The sequence below is a fragment of the Bos grunniens genome, chromosome 20 (assembly GCF_055505025.1).
Source record: "Bos grunniens cultivar Pamir isolate PY7600 chromosome 20, Bosgru_T2T1.0, whole genome shotgun sequence".
Taxonomy (NCBI): domain Eukaryota; kingdom Metazoa; phylum Chordata; class Mammalia; order Artiodactyla; family Bovidae; genus Bos; species Bos grunniens.
The window spans coordinates 60,441,423-60,456,464 of record NC_141184.1 but is presented as its reverse complement, the minus strand read 5'-3'; the positions used below and the strand labels follow the sequence as shown (position 1 = coordinate 60,456,464).

Sequence of the window (15,042 nt, the reverse complement as noted above, 5' to 3'; positions counted from 1 at the left end):
AAGAAATAAAAAAGACACAAAAATTCAGTATATAATACCAGAACTTAGGTCATTTTGCTGGTGCCTTCCAAGCAAAAAAAAGCAAAGTAGAAAGTATAAACTGTACAGAAAAGTACAAAATAAAAAGGAAAAATGCTCTCTCCTTCCCACTTTCTCCTTTATCCCAAAGGTTATTACTGTTTGATATTAAAAAGCAATAAAAATGATTTTTTTTTTTTTTAAACAGAGAAAGAGAGCAAAAAGGGTGCGTGACCCTGAGTTCATGAGAAGACCGTAGATACCAGTGTCAGGTAAAGGGAAGCCAGGAGGCCTTGGTGGGCTAGCAGTGATGCTGAGCATCCAAACCCACGTGTGAGTAGCTGAAAACCTGGTCTGTGATTCAGGACAGGGAACACACCTGAAGTTTGGTTATCAGCTGCAAATAAGACATGGGCAAACTCAATGGAATAAAGGAACTCAGGGGAAAAAAAGAAATTAAAAGTCAAAAAAAAAAAAAAAATCCAAGGACAAAACATTGAGGCTCACTGAATGCTGCTGAAATGGGAAAGTCAAGGTCTGAAGACAATGCCATGCCCTGGAAATACGGGGTAAGAGGGTTCAGGTAGAAAAGGGTGATCTCTAAGACGAAATCCTGCAGAGGCCTCTGGGAGTGTAAAATAGGCAGGGCTAGGTCACCCCAGGGCTGCGTCCATCGTGGACGCACAGTAGAAAAGCAGAGCAAGCCACTCGAGTCTAATGGTATAGAGGATCTGTTGTTGTTCGGTTGCTAAATCGTGTCCAACTCTGCGACCCCATGGACTTTGCGGCACGCCTTTAAGGAGTTAAGGAATAAAGAGAAAGCAGATAGCTGCTGCAGATCACTCTATGAAGACAGTTCAGTGGAGGAGGAAATGCAAGGTTCTTCTTTTTTTAACTAGTGGAGGCAGAGGGCTTGGAGAGTCAAGAGACTCTCTTAAGAGAGGCGGTAAGAAGCTTGGATTGCCGCTAGAACAACAGAGAACAGCGCGCACTTGGACGCACTATGCGCCCCATGTTCATTTCTCCAGGTTATCTTGGTCATAAAGAGGAAAAGCAAACTCAAGGTTTCAGTTAAGCTGGCTGAACAATAAAGCAATAAAAACAATAGCCTCACAATGTCGGTGTGCTATGTCAAAGAGAGCTTTTGTAAGTTTTCAAGAGTGGAACCCCTTAGAAGTTTAACATTATAGGCACTCTGCGGTGCAGGCATCTTAAGAAGCAAAACCTAATCACAGATTAATTGTTATACTGGCATTCAGAAGTGTAAAGCATTCAACTTTACATGGCTAAAGCCTCTTAGCTGTAATACAATAACGCTCTTAGGAGAGTTACATATTAAAAGAAGCAAAAACAAACACTAGAGATCTTTGTGTAGTAAGAATATTAATTTGGGGTAGTATTCTACTTTGCATTTCAGTCGGCAGAGGAAAAAAAAATTAAAGCAGCCAGCAGAGCATATGAGAAAAATAAACTATGTTATGTTTGAAGACAGCCTCTCCTTTTGCCAGATCCAGAATCAAATTAAATATTCACTGCATAAATTCACACGAAAATGTAGAACTAGCAAATCCCATTTTTAGTACTAATGTACTCTGTTACAAATGAGACACAGAACTCTAAAGAACATGGAAATTTACATATCCCTAAATGCCTGGAAACCAGGCAATATGCCTAAGAATAATTTAATTCCTTCAAATTTGCCTTGAAATTTTTGTTAGCTTTTCCTGGCAGTTTATATCTTTTGGGGGGGAGGGGGGGAGGAAAATCCTCAACTAGTAGGCTGGGTAGATCTTTCCGCCAGATGCTGCCTATGGCTTCCTGTTTCAACAACCCAGAAGGCCAGTTCGGTGAGATTCTTAACAGAATGAGCAGTATAATGATCCCTCTCTCCCTTCTTCCCTGTCCCCTGCAATTCCTCCTCTCCCCTCTAAAAAGTCTCAGCAAATCGCCAAGCCCTGCTCATGACATCTCTCTGCAGCTATGCATGTCCTGCACCAGGGACACTGTAGTACGAAAAGCCCTAGGTCTGCTCAAGGTTTTATAAACCTAAAAACTATGTTAACACCAGCCTGAAGCTAAATCCCTGCAAAGAGATAAAGAACCCTGAGGAACCCTAAGACTCTAGCAACTGCTAGACTCTAGAGCAGCAATAACAATCCTCGCCTTAGATGCCAGAGACTTGTCTCTACAAAGCTCCCCTTCCTCACCATTTGTAAGAACCACCTTACTTTGTGTGTAAGAATCTTGTGCAGAATTCTGGGCCCTCCATCGGGGGGGAAAAAAAAAAAAACATCCCCAGATCTTCTATGACTCTAGGGCTGCAAGTAACACACACTACTCTTATCTTCTGGGACTCCACCATCAAGGCCAGAAAGACCAATCAAAACAATCCAAGGTCAGCCATGATTCAGTGGCAATTAAGTGAGTGGAGAGCAGTTAAGAGGGAGAGCTGCCTAGCCATCTGGGGGGCAGGTGAAAGGCATCCTATGGAGAGGCACAGAGAGGCCTTCGCTAGAGGGAGGAAGCACGTGGCTTCTCTGCTGCACACCTTACACTTTCTCCTGATGGCCACGCCCATTTTAATGATGTCATAGTCATCATGGTCATCATCTAATACTGGGAGCTATAGATAGATGTATTAACCCATTCAACCATCACCATCAAATATTTATTGGGAGCTATATATGTATTGACACGGGTCAGTGACTATGAGGTGGGTACTACCAACATTCTCACTTTACGCAAGAAGAAATGAGGTGCAGAGTTTGTGTCTTGGCTGTGATATCTTGGCCATGACAACGCTCAGCAAGTGACAGGTAAAACTAGAGTTCAGATCCAGGCAGTCTGGCTTCAGAGTCATCACTTTTAACATTCTAAAACCTGCTGCTCAAACTCAGTTTCCCTGGATGCCCATGGATGGCCAGATACGTCAATAAGGTCACCCATGTAGATTCCTTGCCTGCATACTCAGACCTCTCAAACTCATCCTGATGGTCTGCTTTTTACTCTCTGTGATAGTGGCCTTACTGGCAGTATCTGTGGCTCTTTCACAAAAAAACACCTGCACAAAGAGAAGCCTTTCTAACTCAGCAGGAGTGCCCTCAAGTCCAAGACTCAGCATCCTGGACCATGCAGATTTTCTTCCAAAGAGACTTCACTGAGATGCATCCTTGCCAAACAAGTCCATAATGGGGTGAATCAAATACTGGGCATCTAACTTCTAGAAGGCTTCCCTCTTCTGGAATCCTGTCCATTTCTGCTCTACAAGCTTCAGCTTCTGTCACCTAAATGCCTCTTGCTGCTACCCCAGTCCTCTTCACTGCACAACTTCTGACAACTCAGTCCCTGCTGGGTGGTGGGGGAGAGAGATGTAAATCATCATTCACAGGCACTGGGGAGACCATGTCTAGAGGACTGGCAAGTTCTCTTTCTCTCACCTTCAGGTTTGCCCCAGCACAGCAGCAATCTCTGCAACCTCGGACACTGGTAGTGCCTAGGTTACTCGCCTGCGGTCAGTGTGGAGCCCAAACTATACGTTCCCCAGATTCACCAGCTTGTACCTCTAACCCTTTGGCTACATGCACCTGTCCATTGAACTATTTCCACTCAGTTCCAATGGAATTATTTCCATAGTTTAGGTTTTTATATGCAGATAATATCCACCACGGGGCTTCCCTTGCAGCTCAGATGGTAAAGAATCCATCTGCAATGCAGGAGATGCAGGTTCGATCCCTGAGTTGGGAAGATCCCCTAGAGAAGGAAAGGGCAACTGACTCCAGTATTCTTGCCTGGTAAATTCCATGGACAGAGAAGCCTGACAGGCTACAGTCCACGGGGTCGCAAAAAGAGTCAGACACGACTTAACAACTAAACAACAGTATCCACCATTAGTAATTAATGTTTTCAAATACCTGAGGCAGTTTTATGACATAGGCTCTAAGCCAGTGCATAGCCTGAGTTACTGTAACAAAAGCTATAAAGAAAACCTAGGAACAAATAACAAATTAACTTCCTCTTATTAGAACATCATATGAAACAGTTCGAAAGTTCCTTAACGGGAATTATGTTGCTCCTATCTTTCAAGCCTTTTACAGACTGCCTGCAATGAAGGCAGATTTTCTCTCTGCTAAAATACTGACCAATTATCATTCTGTTCCTCAGAATAAAGTTGTTTCTGACGCCCCACAAGAAGCTATCCATGACTTCTCCATGTCCAACTGCTTGAAAGTAAATTTTCAATTTAACCCTCTAACCCGCAGGCATTTGGGCAAAGAACCAAACACAACTCTTTGAAAAGTCCTCCGACTTTGTTGACTTACTCATTCCCATTTACAAAGGACAGAGGTTTAGCAATCTTGGTGGGGAGGCAGGAATAAAGAATATTTTCAAATCACTTAAAATAAACCAAGAATATATCCTGATCGTGTGATTCTACCTTGCCATGAAATCAGCTGTTTGGCCCTGGTTCTCAGCACAAGACAGACCTTCAATCCGGCTGCAAAGCTACGGATCAATGCCTGGGCCCCAGCCCTACAATTCATCCTTTCATCTTCAGTAGGGCAAGCTCCCTACCTAAACTCACATCGCTTTTTTAAAAAACAGAAAACACAATTCATCATCTAATCATCATCTAAAAATCTTTTCCCCTTTTAAATATGGTGTCCTGGAAATCATGAAAATCAAATTTTCCTATTAAACATAATGAATTTCAACCTAAAGTGCTGGGCTCAGGGTAAAGTTTTATGGGGTGAGAATTTCATCTCAATTAAAATAAAATGAGGGGCTGGGATGAAGCCCCAAACCAGCGTCCTCAAGTATCCCCATTCATTTTTCAAACCAACCAGAATGAGTACCAGGCTGCCATGCTCTGGGGGAGCTGGGCATCTGAGCCATGCCTCCTGCCTGCAGGCCCTCCGGGGGCTGGGTATGTGGGGACAGGACAAGCCTTGGTCAAACAACAAGAACATGGGGCTCTCCAGAAAGCAGAGCGATGGGATGGCGCCAGCACTGCCCGAGGCAGAAACACAGCCCCAGCTGGACGCATTTCTCAGGCTCAGTGGTCATCACAGGGAGGCTGTGGCTTCCAGAGCCTGAGAAACACATCCTATAACCCAGAAAAGGCCCTGGGGTGGACCATTCCAGTTCTCTGCATCACCCCGGGGCAAGGAAGCCCTGAGAGGAAGCCGCCCTGGAATGGCAGGGCGGAAGAAGACACTCTAGCGTCTCTCCTCTTGCAAAAATAGGATGTTACTGTGGAAAATTCTCAGCAAGCAGGCGAGTATAAGCACTGGACTTCACACTCAAAGATGCTTGTCCCCATTGGGGCCTAGATTTTCCAACCTGACCAAGCCTCTTAAACCTCTCTGTGCCACTGTTTATTATGAAGATGAAAGGAAATTATTTATACAGAGGCTGAGTTCTGGTCTTGATAATCGGAGCTTAATATAATACCGACACAGTGCTTACTAGGGGCCAGGCACTGTCCTTCTAGTTTTGTATATATCAACTCATTTAATCCTTGCATTCTGGGTACAGTTTATCATCTCCATTTTACAGAGAGGAGAATCAGCACAGAGAAGTTAAATAATGTGCCTCAGGTCAGACAGCCAGGAAATCACAGCTGTAGCAGCAGTACTGTATATCCCATCATTATTATTAGCATTGATTGCCACTTATACAATTCCTATTTAAAACTGGAAACATTTGCCAAGAATTTTTCTTTGGCACTGCTTCTAAACTCTGCAAACTGTACAGAAAGATTCCTGAAGCTAGCCAAAATAAAACTCTGTTTCTTTAACTCCTTTTCAGAGTAAATAGATAGACAGATAAGGGTTGCTTGTGGACTTTGTCCATCTAGTCCTGGGGCAGAGGGTGGCTCTATAGAGGTCAGGGCTGAGGAGACCTGGGAGGGGCCAGGGCTGTGTGAGAGGGTGGTAAGAGGCAGGGGGTGGAGTTAGGGGACAAAACTCTCCAGGAAGCTGTGGTGGCTGCTTCCTAGCTGCCTTCAAAGGAAAACAGGTGATCCCACTCACACCATTCTCCAAGGACTGAAAGCAGTGGCTGCTCCTATTGCAGCCCTAGCTCCTAAGGCTGAGTCCAGGGCTGAACCACTGAAGTCCAGTGAGGGAGAGGGGTACAGCCTGGCACCTCCCTTTCTTCACTCTCTCCTCCCTTCTGCCAGATTCCTATGACTGCAATACTCTTTGGGGTGATTATTAACATGAACACCATTTTGACTACAGGTGCAGGGGGTGGGGGGCAGTGGGGGTGGGGAGCATGTATGTATAGATATACTTCAAGGAAAACAATGCTGGGAGGATATAAAATCTCCAAGATGTTTTTATACTAGGATTTTTTTTTTAAGCAAAAGGTATATTACACTCACTCTATCCTTTCAAATATACACAAAAACCCTAACATCACCCAAACAGACATGGTTAGCAGTAATTACAGTCTGTTTTCAGCTGCTTTGGCATCATGTATGTGAAATGGCCTTTAATTGCCACTTTCTTAAGCAAGTAATTCCAATAAGAGCGTTGGTAGAATCATGGCAGGTAATCACATTAGGGTGTAGGTAGAGGAGACCGGGATACAGAGGGGCGGGTAGAAAAAGGGATAGGATGAATATTTCAAAAATGAATTACAGGCTAAGTTTTTTATTAAAAGCCGTCATATAATTGATATTATGCCTTGCTTTCTAAGGTGATAACCCCTTCCTTCCATTGATAAGTAAGGGCTTCTGAGGGCTTCACTAGGACACTCTATTCTCTTGCCTTCACTGGCAAATTCCTGCGTCCTCCAAAATACAGAAGAGCTGTGCGGAGCCCATCTAAATGTATAATATACTAAAAAAAGGCACTTCCCCTTTTCTTCTGCATTGTGTATGCCTCAGTTGTGGGAGAATTAAAAGCAAAACACCAAATGCAAACATGATCTTAGCTTTCAATATTCTACCTGACCACGAAATCTTTTTTTTTAAATCTGCTCATTGACCATCTCTTTATTCACGAAAATTGATTTTGCATATGACAAAATGCAAACACAATGCGAGCTCAACTAGAATTGTTCCTGTTTTAATGAGCAAGTGGACAATCTTTCAGATTAGATGTCTTTTTAGAATAATCCCTTAAAATACCTAAGAAAGAAAGATTTTGACCAACATAGTAGCCTAAGAATTACCAGGCATTCATGAAATTTTACTTAAAGATATGAGCAAAACTTTAAACAACACAAAATTTGAATAAGTGGAGCAGGCTTGCATGAAAATACAAAACCCTCTATAACCAACCAAGGTGCACTTGACATTTCCAGCAGATAAATTTGCACTACCACCACCACTGTCAATAAGCAACATACATATCACCTATGACTTACTGTACCACTTCTGTTTCCCAAATCAACTTAATACTTCAGGGCTTTACCGTTCTTAATCAATTTAAAGACACAGGTAGAGAAAGACAATACCATTAATCAATGGAAAATGAAATGCTTTTTTCACGTCAGCCCTCAGCATCAGAGGTGAAAAGACACAGCGATATCATCATTTTACAAAAGCAGATAAAACAGCAGATAGTAATGTGTACAATGCAAATATCTATTATGCAACTGACAAGAACAGGTCCCAGATCAAGATGAAAGTTAAAAAGCTACATCCTAACACACTTTACAAGCCAGTATCAGATATACAAAACTTTCTTCCAATCACAAAAATTTATATACTTCTATGGAAAAAAAGTACAACTCTCTAGTTGCAATTGGCATATAAAAGCTAAAGAGGCCAGTAGTTGACATAACCTAGCATTTCTGCAAGGCAGAGACCCTCCTCCACAGGCCTTTCCAGTTTAAACCTGATCCTCAACCAAACATATCTTTCCAAATTGAAGAGGGATCCCTCAAAAAAAAAAAAAAAAAAAAAAATCACTCTGGGTATTTTCTCTGGAATGACCAAAACACTTGCTTCCCAAAGCTTAAGTAACTCTTGTTCCTTAGAAAACTATCATCTACTGCTTTTAAAAAACTATTTCAAGACAGTGTACTCTATCAAGAAATTATGGCTAGGAGTGATTTTTTTCCCTCTCTTTCAATGATTTGTGTGTTTCAACGATTTCAATGTTTGTGGCCTTCTGTGCAGAAGTCACCAAATTCCTGATGATGACTGATAAACCTGTCTTCCTACTCTGGCCTTTTCTAGCTGATACCTACCTATTCTGACCTTTTCTAACTAACACCTAACCACCTTTAAAGTTGCCAAAACGCAACACAAGCCAATGAGGAAAAAAAAGGTGGGGGGGCAAAAAAAAACCCCACTTCACATAATGCCTGGGTAACTTATATTGTGAATGTCCCGCCTAACAACTAAAAACTTCAGCCCCATCACACTGAAATGACAATCTAATGCTGCGTTCAAAACCCGGAACTGTTTTATCCATTCGTACTTCGCACAGACTGACAAAGAGGAAAGAACTGGAGAGGGGTAAAAAAAAGGCCGGAAAAACCCCTATCGCTTCGAAAGTCATAAAACCCCCCAACCCAGTAAACTCACACTTATGTACCAGCAGTGCTGCAGCTACACCAGAGATTAACGGTAAACGTGAGAGCTTTCTGATATTAAACTACGTCCAGAGAAGCAGAATTTCCCCAAATCCAGTTCACACACATTCTGCATTCAACATGTAACAGCCATTCCGCTCACACCCTTTCATTACACGATCGAATCTGGTTACCAAAGTACATTTCTGCACTCGAGCGGTTGGCCTGAGCTTTCCTGTTCTCTTTGTCTTGTGATCTGCCGGGCAGTTTCTGCCCTTGGGAAGTGAGCGTGAGAGCTGTGGATTCCAGACAATTCCGCACGATCTTTCAGCTCGGGCTTGCACGCTCCCTCGCTCCCTCTAGCCGGCTCCATATTGCGGGGCCGGTCCCTCCAGTCTAGCCCCACGTTACAAAAAGCTAGATTTCCGGGCTATCCGAAGACCCCATTAAATCTGCCTCCAACAACCTGCCACAGGCCCGGCCGGCACCACACGCCGAGTTAGGGCCCCGGCGATCGGCCGCCCCGAGGCACACTTCCCCCACCCCGGAAGAGGAGGGAGGCAAACTTCGAAGGGCGGGGGCCGCGGGCGAGCTCCTGGGACCCCCGCCCGCCCCGGGGAAGTGCCCGGGCAGCGACCCGGCTGCAGCCGGAGAGCGCGGGGGAAAGCAGAGATCCAGCCCGCTACGCGAAGCCGGCGGTCAGGGAGCTCTTCTCCGCTGAAGGGCTCCGGAAAACTGCAGCCGGGCGACTGGGGGAACCCTCAGGAAAGTGTACGGTGACGGATAGGTGGCGGAAGCCCGAGTTCGCCTGCAACTCCGGGGACGAATGCTCCCGGCGGCGCGCACACCCCGCTCGGAAGAGGACCAGGGAAACGGGAGCCGCGAGGGAACCCGGAGCACGCGGGGACGCTGGCCGCGAAGGGAACCCGCGGCTGCCCGGAGGGCGGCAGATGCCAGCGGCAGGGAGGACGGGGGCCGGCTCGCTTCCTCCGGCTCGGTTCTGCAGAAGGAGAAGCGGCTGCTGGTGACAGGAAGAGAGCGGCGGTGGCCGCGCGCGCACGCACCGCCTCCCCCTCCCGAGCACACACCCGGACCCGCTGCCGCCGCCTACCTCCCCCGCCGGCCGGCTTCCTTCCTCTGCTGGGCCCAGGCTGCACCGGCAGCCTCTGGCGCGCACGGCTCCGATGAGCCCCTGACCCAGCTCAGACCCGCCAGCCGTTCCCGACCCGAGCTCGCCGTCTCCAACCCGCTGCCAGCCGTGGCCGCCGCTTCCTCCAACTCCGCTCCAGCTGCTCGCGACTCTTTTCCGTGCGCCCGCAGCTCCAGCGCCGGGCAGCGGCCCCGCCTCCGGCCCCGCCCCGCGAGCCCCGCCCCCGAGCCCTCGCCAACCAGCGCCCGCGGCTCCGCCCCTCTCCGCTGGCACCGCGCCCTCCGCCGCTGCCATTCACCGCGCGGCCTGCGAGCCCGGCGGCCAGCTGGGCGGAGCTCGGTTCCTGCCGACTCTTCCTGCGGCCCGGTTCGCCTTCCGCCCCCAGCCGCGGGGATGCCCTGGGCTACCCGGTCGAGTGCTCTGGGTTTTCGCCCGCCAGCCCGGCCAGGTTGCTTCCCGCCTAGGGCTGAGCCGGCTGCCGGGCGTCTTCGAGACCGGAGGCGGCAGGTCTGCGAGAGACCGAGGACGAGTTCAGACTTAGAAGCTGCGTCTCTAATCGCGGTGTCTTGAAACACACCCCAGCCTCTTTCGAGCCCCCAGCGTCCCAGCGCAGGGGTTGGGTTGAGGCTGGGAGGACTCGGATTCCAGGCTCGCCAAAGCCGGAGGCCCTGCAGTTCTCGGCTTGGCCAGTGCGGCCGCGGGGGTGGGCGGAAAAACCGCGCCACCCCGCGTGGCGCCTCGGGGTGAAGGAGGGGTGAAAGGGTGAACCGGAGGGACGGGCGTCCGCAGCCTGCCTGGAACTCCAGGACCCTGGCTGGCACTGCCGCCCCCGGGAGCCAGGCGGGCCCGCCAGAAGGGCAGAGTTTTATGAGGAGGGCGCACGCTGACTGATCCCTCCCAGTCCTGAGATGACGGAGCAAATGTAGGTCGCTCAGGCAGACCGCAGTTGCTCGTGGGGTCGGTGGGAGAAAGCTCACGTGAACTGTGAATTCCTTAAATTTCTTAATTTTCTAATGCACATTTTTCAGCTAGTCCTCATTATCTTAGTTGCTCAAGAAAAATCTGCTGTTGATACAAACCTTCCTCTGACGATATGATGGGATGCCACCACCCGCTCTGTTCCTCTTTCGCCCATAAAAACATGTAATAGTCCGCCTTTTAAAAACCTCTTCCCAGATTCCTCTTTCTGCGGTTTCGAGACCTGCACCCGCCCAGTCGACTTGCCCTAAAGCCCTGTTCCCAATTTCCTTGCAAGAATATTACTTTTTTTTTTTTTAAACCAATAACTTACTTTTGTCAAACTTTGAATTTGGTGGGTTTTTTTTTTTTTTCAGGTATTTTTTTAATTCCGTTGTTTTTTTCTTTTCTTTATTTTTAATGGACAATGGAAGTAGAGGAAGAATATCCTGAAATTTGACTGTCCTTGGGAAATACAGTCATCCCTAAAGGTGACTCACATTCTGATGGACAGCTTAGTTCTACTTTAGGGTTTTCAGGCCTGGCATTTTTGTTATTCCAACGTATTTCTTGAGGTGGAGATACAAAAGCAGACAGCTACCTACTGGTGTAAGAATCCACTTCATCTAAAAGTAAATATGAAGTTTACCAAGCTACATCATTCCCATGCATCCTGTGAAATAAAGGACCTCATACATTGAGCTTTATAAACGAAAGGAGGGGCCTCACCCTGTGACAGAATAATTTTATCCAATCCAATAAACTGAGATATAACTGCTATGACATTTGCTGTGTTTCTGTTAGGCATGGGCCGGAAGAAACCTTACCAGCTGTCTCCTTTCCTACATAATGAGTTCCTGGAAAGACACTTATATACTGCTCTAGTGGTGTTCTATTCTCCCTAAACTAAAAATAGCATGAAATCCTTGATCAAGCTTCTTTTTCTAGACTTCAGCCACTTATTTCCAGTATATATGTATTTTTTCTATCATATTTGAACACAAAGCATAAGTCCATAGAGTGTTGCATGGAAGGACAATACGTCTCTCTTTCCATAAATTGAATAATTTTAGTCTTTGTTTCATCTCTATTAAATTGATCTCTTCACCATTTCACTAATATTCAAATATTTATTCATTTTCTACTAACTTGAATAATAAAAGCGAAAGTCACCAGAACAGCAATATTCAGATTTTTAAAAAATAACCTTTGCTTTAATCTAATCTTATCTGGACTCCCAAAATGTAACTGTTATAAGAAGTCATGTGGTGAGACCAAGAGCATCTCTAGGTCTTTGGACCTGCCATGGCATTACCTCTTGGGAATTTGTTGGAAATACAAATTCCCTCTCAGAGAAATAGACATACTGGGGGTAGAGCTTGTGAATCTGTTTTAATATGCCTTCCAAGTGGCATGCTAGGGTGTGAGAACCATTGCTCCAGGCCTAAGGCATCTGGAAACACACACGGAAACCACTGCAATAAAATGCTCAAATAAATGCGCAAACACTACCTTTCAATCAATAACAGCCGAACTGGTGGCTGGCAGCAGTGCCACCATCAAAGAGCTCAAAACGTCAAAGGAGGTACAGTTCTCAAAGGGAGAGAGGATTTATCGTGTGGTGACACGATATTATGGTTGGTGAGAGCGAAGGTGGCTCAGAAGGCAGACCTACAGGGCTCAAGGACCCCCAACACTGAAAGGCTTTCAGAGGCCACAGCAAGCTGAGAAGTACCCTCCTCAAAGAGGACCAGTAGGATATTCTCGTTTGTTACCATCATTCCAGCTACTTCAATGACAGGAGTGCTAGAATAAGCTTCTGTTAGGACTTCCCTGGTGGTTCAGTGGTTGAGTCTTCCTGCCGAAACAGGGGGCGCTGATTCAATCCCTGGTGCAGGAAGATTGCACATGTAAGCCTGGGCCTCACAACGACTGAGCTTGTACTCAGCAACAAGAGAAGCCAGTGCAATGAGAAGCACGTGCACCACAGCTAGAGAGTAGCCCCCACTCGCTGAACTAGAGAAAGCTCACGTGCAGCAGCAAAGACCCAGAAGAGCCAGAAATAAATAAATAAACAACTTCAAACAAAAAGAATAAACTTCTATTAGACATGAAACCTAAGTCTGTCATTCAGGGTCAAAATCAAAATTAAACAAGAACAAATGCCTTCAAGCCTTTGTCTTAAAGCCCGCAGCATGGGCACTATGTAGGAGCTTGCTAGATCTGCAGAATCCCAGACCTGCTGAATCACAATCTGCATTTTAACGAGGTCCCCAGGTGTTTTGTATGCAAGTTAAACTCTGAGATGCTTTTAGACCAGTCCTCAATTTTGGAATTGCCTGGGGAGCTTATAAAAATCCCAATGCCTGGATTACACAACAGATTATATCAAAATCTTTGGGGGTTGGAACAGAGTCATCAGTAGCTTTTAAAGTTCTTCATATGATTCCAGTATTTGAAGCCAGGTTCAAGAACCACTGTCTTAAAGGACCCAGGTGGGAAAGGTGCCACAGGAAAGCCAACTGGGGAGAGACTGGAGCCTAAATGGCTGGTCTTAAAAGAAGCAGCTGGTACTAGAGTTTAGCTGACTGTGGCCATGCAGGAATGTGAGCCCAGATTTGCCAGGCCTTTCAGAGAGAAGTTGGAAATCCAGATTTTTTTTTTTTTAATGGGCGATTTCCCAATTATTAAATGCTGGCAATTCATTCAACATTTTTTGAACCCTGGGTTTAGGCCACATAAGAGTTATGACCACCAGTTTATAGTTTTATGATGATCTATGACATAAAATTAAGTGGGCCTAAAAAAAGAATAAGAAAAGAAAGAACACCCAAGAAGATAATGAACTTGAGGTCAAACTGTTAATCTCAAGGCTCATGTATTTTGAATCTTCTGTTCCCTACAACACCAAACATTTGCAGGAATTCAATGGCTGAGAATTGGTAATGGGTAAGATACCAGTGCTAGCAACCTTGGGGCAAAATACTCTGACATTTTGCCCAATATTTTTATTTTCCCTATCTCCTGCCCTGATAACTAAAATGGGAGAAAAATCAATCTTTGTATTATTTAGCTTAAAATTTTCCACTCTTTGTGAGCTACCCAGGTTAAACACATATTACAAGGAGCATAAAAAAATTATTGGCTGAAATAGTACTTCCTAGCAAAGGGAGAATTCAGAAGGCCAACAGATTGAGAATTCTCATTCTACTGTTTCTGAGCTTGTACATGCTGATAACCATGTTGAAGGATCAGAAGGAGAGGCAATTTCCTGACTGTACCCTCAGTGAACATGTCAGATCATCATCACCTGTACTCAGAGTTCTTTGGTCATAATCTGTGGTCTGGGCATTTCTTGTCTCTTTCAGCTCTTTAGTCCTCATACTTTAGGAAGGAAACTAAATAAATCAACCAGTATGCAATGGAAGTAAATGAGCCACCTTAGTAATAGTTTTCAGTTAATTCTATTCTGTATCTGCTCTCAAAATCCCCTGTAATAAGAAGCTGGATTTAAAAAAAAATTAATACGATAATCTAACTTGAGTTGATAAAATATGAAACATGCAAATGAGATTTTTGTAGCTATTTTCTTTAATGCCAAGAACCACTTGTATTTTTGTATAACTCCAGCAAATAATAGACTTCCTGGTACACTGTGGACACTCAGTAATGGAGAAAGGTCTGGAAGCTTAAATGAAACAACTGGAAATTCTTAATATGTGTTACTGTTAAAGCAATAGAATGCAAAGGTTGTTCAGACAGAACCTCTGAATGTCTAAGTCAGAACCAGATTTGAGGACAGAGCAACTGGACCATTAATGCTACTAGTCAGTGAGTGGTGCTGAAACATCACCAGGCCTGGAGCAACTGGAAAGCTACATGCAAGCAAAAATGACCCTTGATGTTAGTACCCCACTGAATATGGGGTATTGACTGAAAATGGATCACAGATCTACACTTAAAAATTGAACTATAAAACTTCTAAAAGAGAACATAGGTTTAGGAAAGAGTTCTTAAATACTAGGACACAAAAAGCATGAACTATCAAGAGAAGAAAATCAATAAATTGGATTTCATCAGAAACATTTGTTCCTCAAAAACCACTCATGAAAATAAAGAGCCACATCTTGGAGAAAATATTTGCAAAACATATATCCAACACTGCTGCCGCTGCTGCTAAGTTGCTTCAGTCGTGTCCGACTCTGTGCGACACCATAGACAGCGACCTACCAGGCTCCCCCGTCCCTGGGATTCTCCAGGCAAGAACACTGGAGTGGGTTGCCATTTCCTTCTCCAATGCATGAAAGGGAAAAGTGAAAGTGAAGTCACTCAGTCGTGTCTGATTCTTCACGACCCCATGGTCTGCAGCCTACCAGGCTCGTCCATCC

The 15,042-nt window shown here is 45.3% G+C and overlaps 2 protein-coding genes across 4 annotated transcripts in view; one reads left to right on the top strand and one right to left on the bottom strand.

The window, feature by feature from the left end:
• PIK3R1 (phosphoinositide-3-kinase regulatory subunit 1) overlaps nt 1–15,042 on the bottom strand; it is a 455,332-nt gene that overhangs the window by 85,543 nt on the left and 354,747 nt on the right. The window contains exon 1 of one of the 3 annotated variants that reach the window (XM_086362036.1): nt 9,659–9,847. The exons of 1 other annotated variant lie outside the window; for it this stretch is intronic. The gene's annotated coding sequence lies outside the window, so the exon portion shown is untranslated. Of the gene's footprint in view, nt 1–8,741; nt 8,881–9,658; nt 9,848–15,042 lie in introns of those variants that run through there. One more of the 3 variants, XM_086362038.1, reaches the window with a different exon arrangement.
• LOC147350478 (uncharacterized) lies at nt 9,220–11,434 on the top strand. The gene has a single exon (XM_086362041.1). The coding sequence runs from the start codon at nt 9,374–9,376 to the stop codon at nt 10,265–10,267; it is 894 nt and encodes a 297-aa protein (XP_086218167.1). The 5' UTR covers nt 9,220–9,373; the 3' UTR covers nt 10,268–11,434.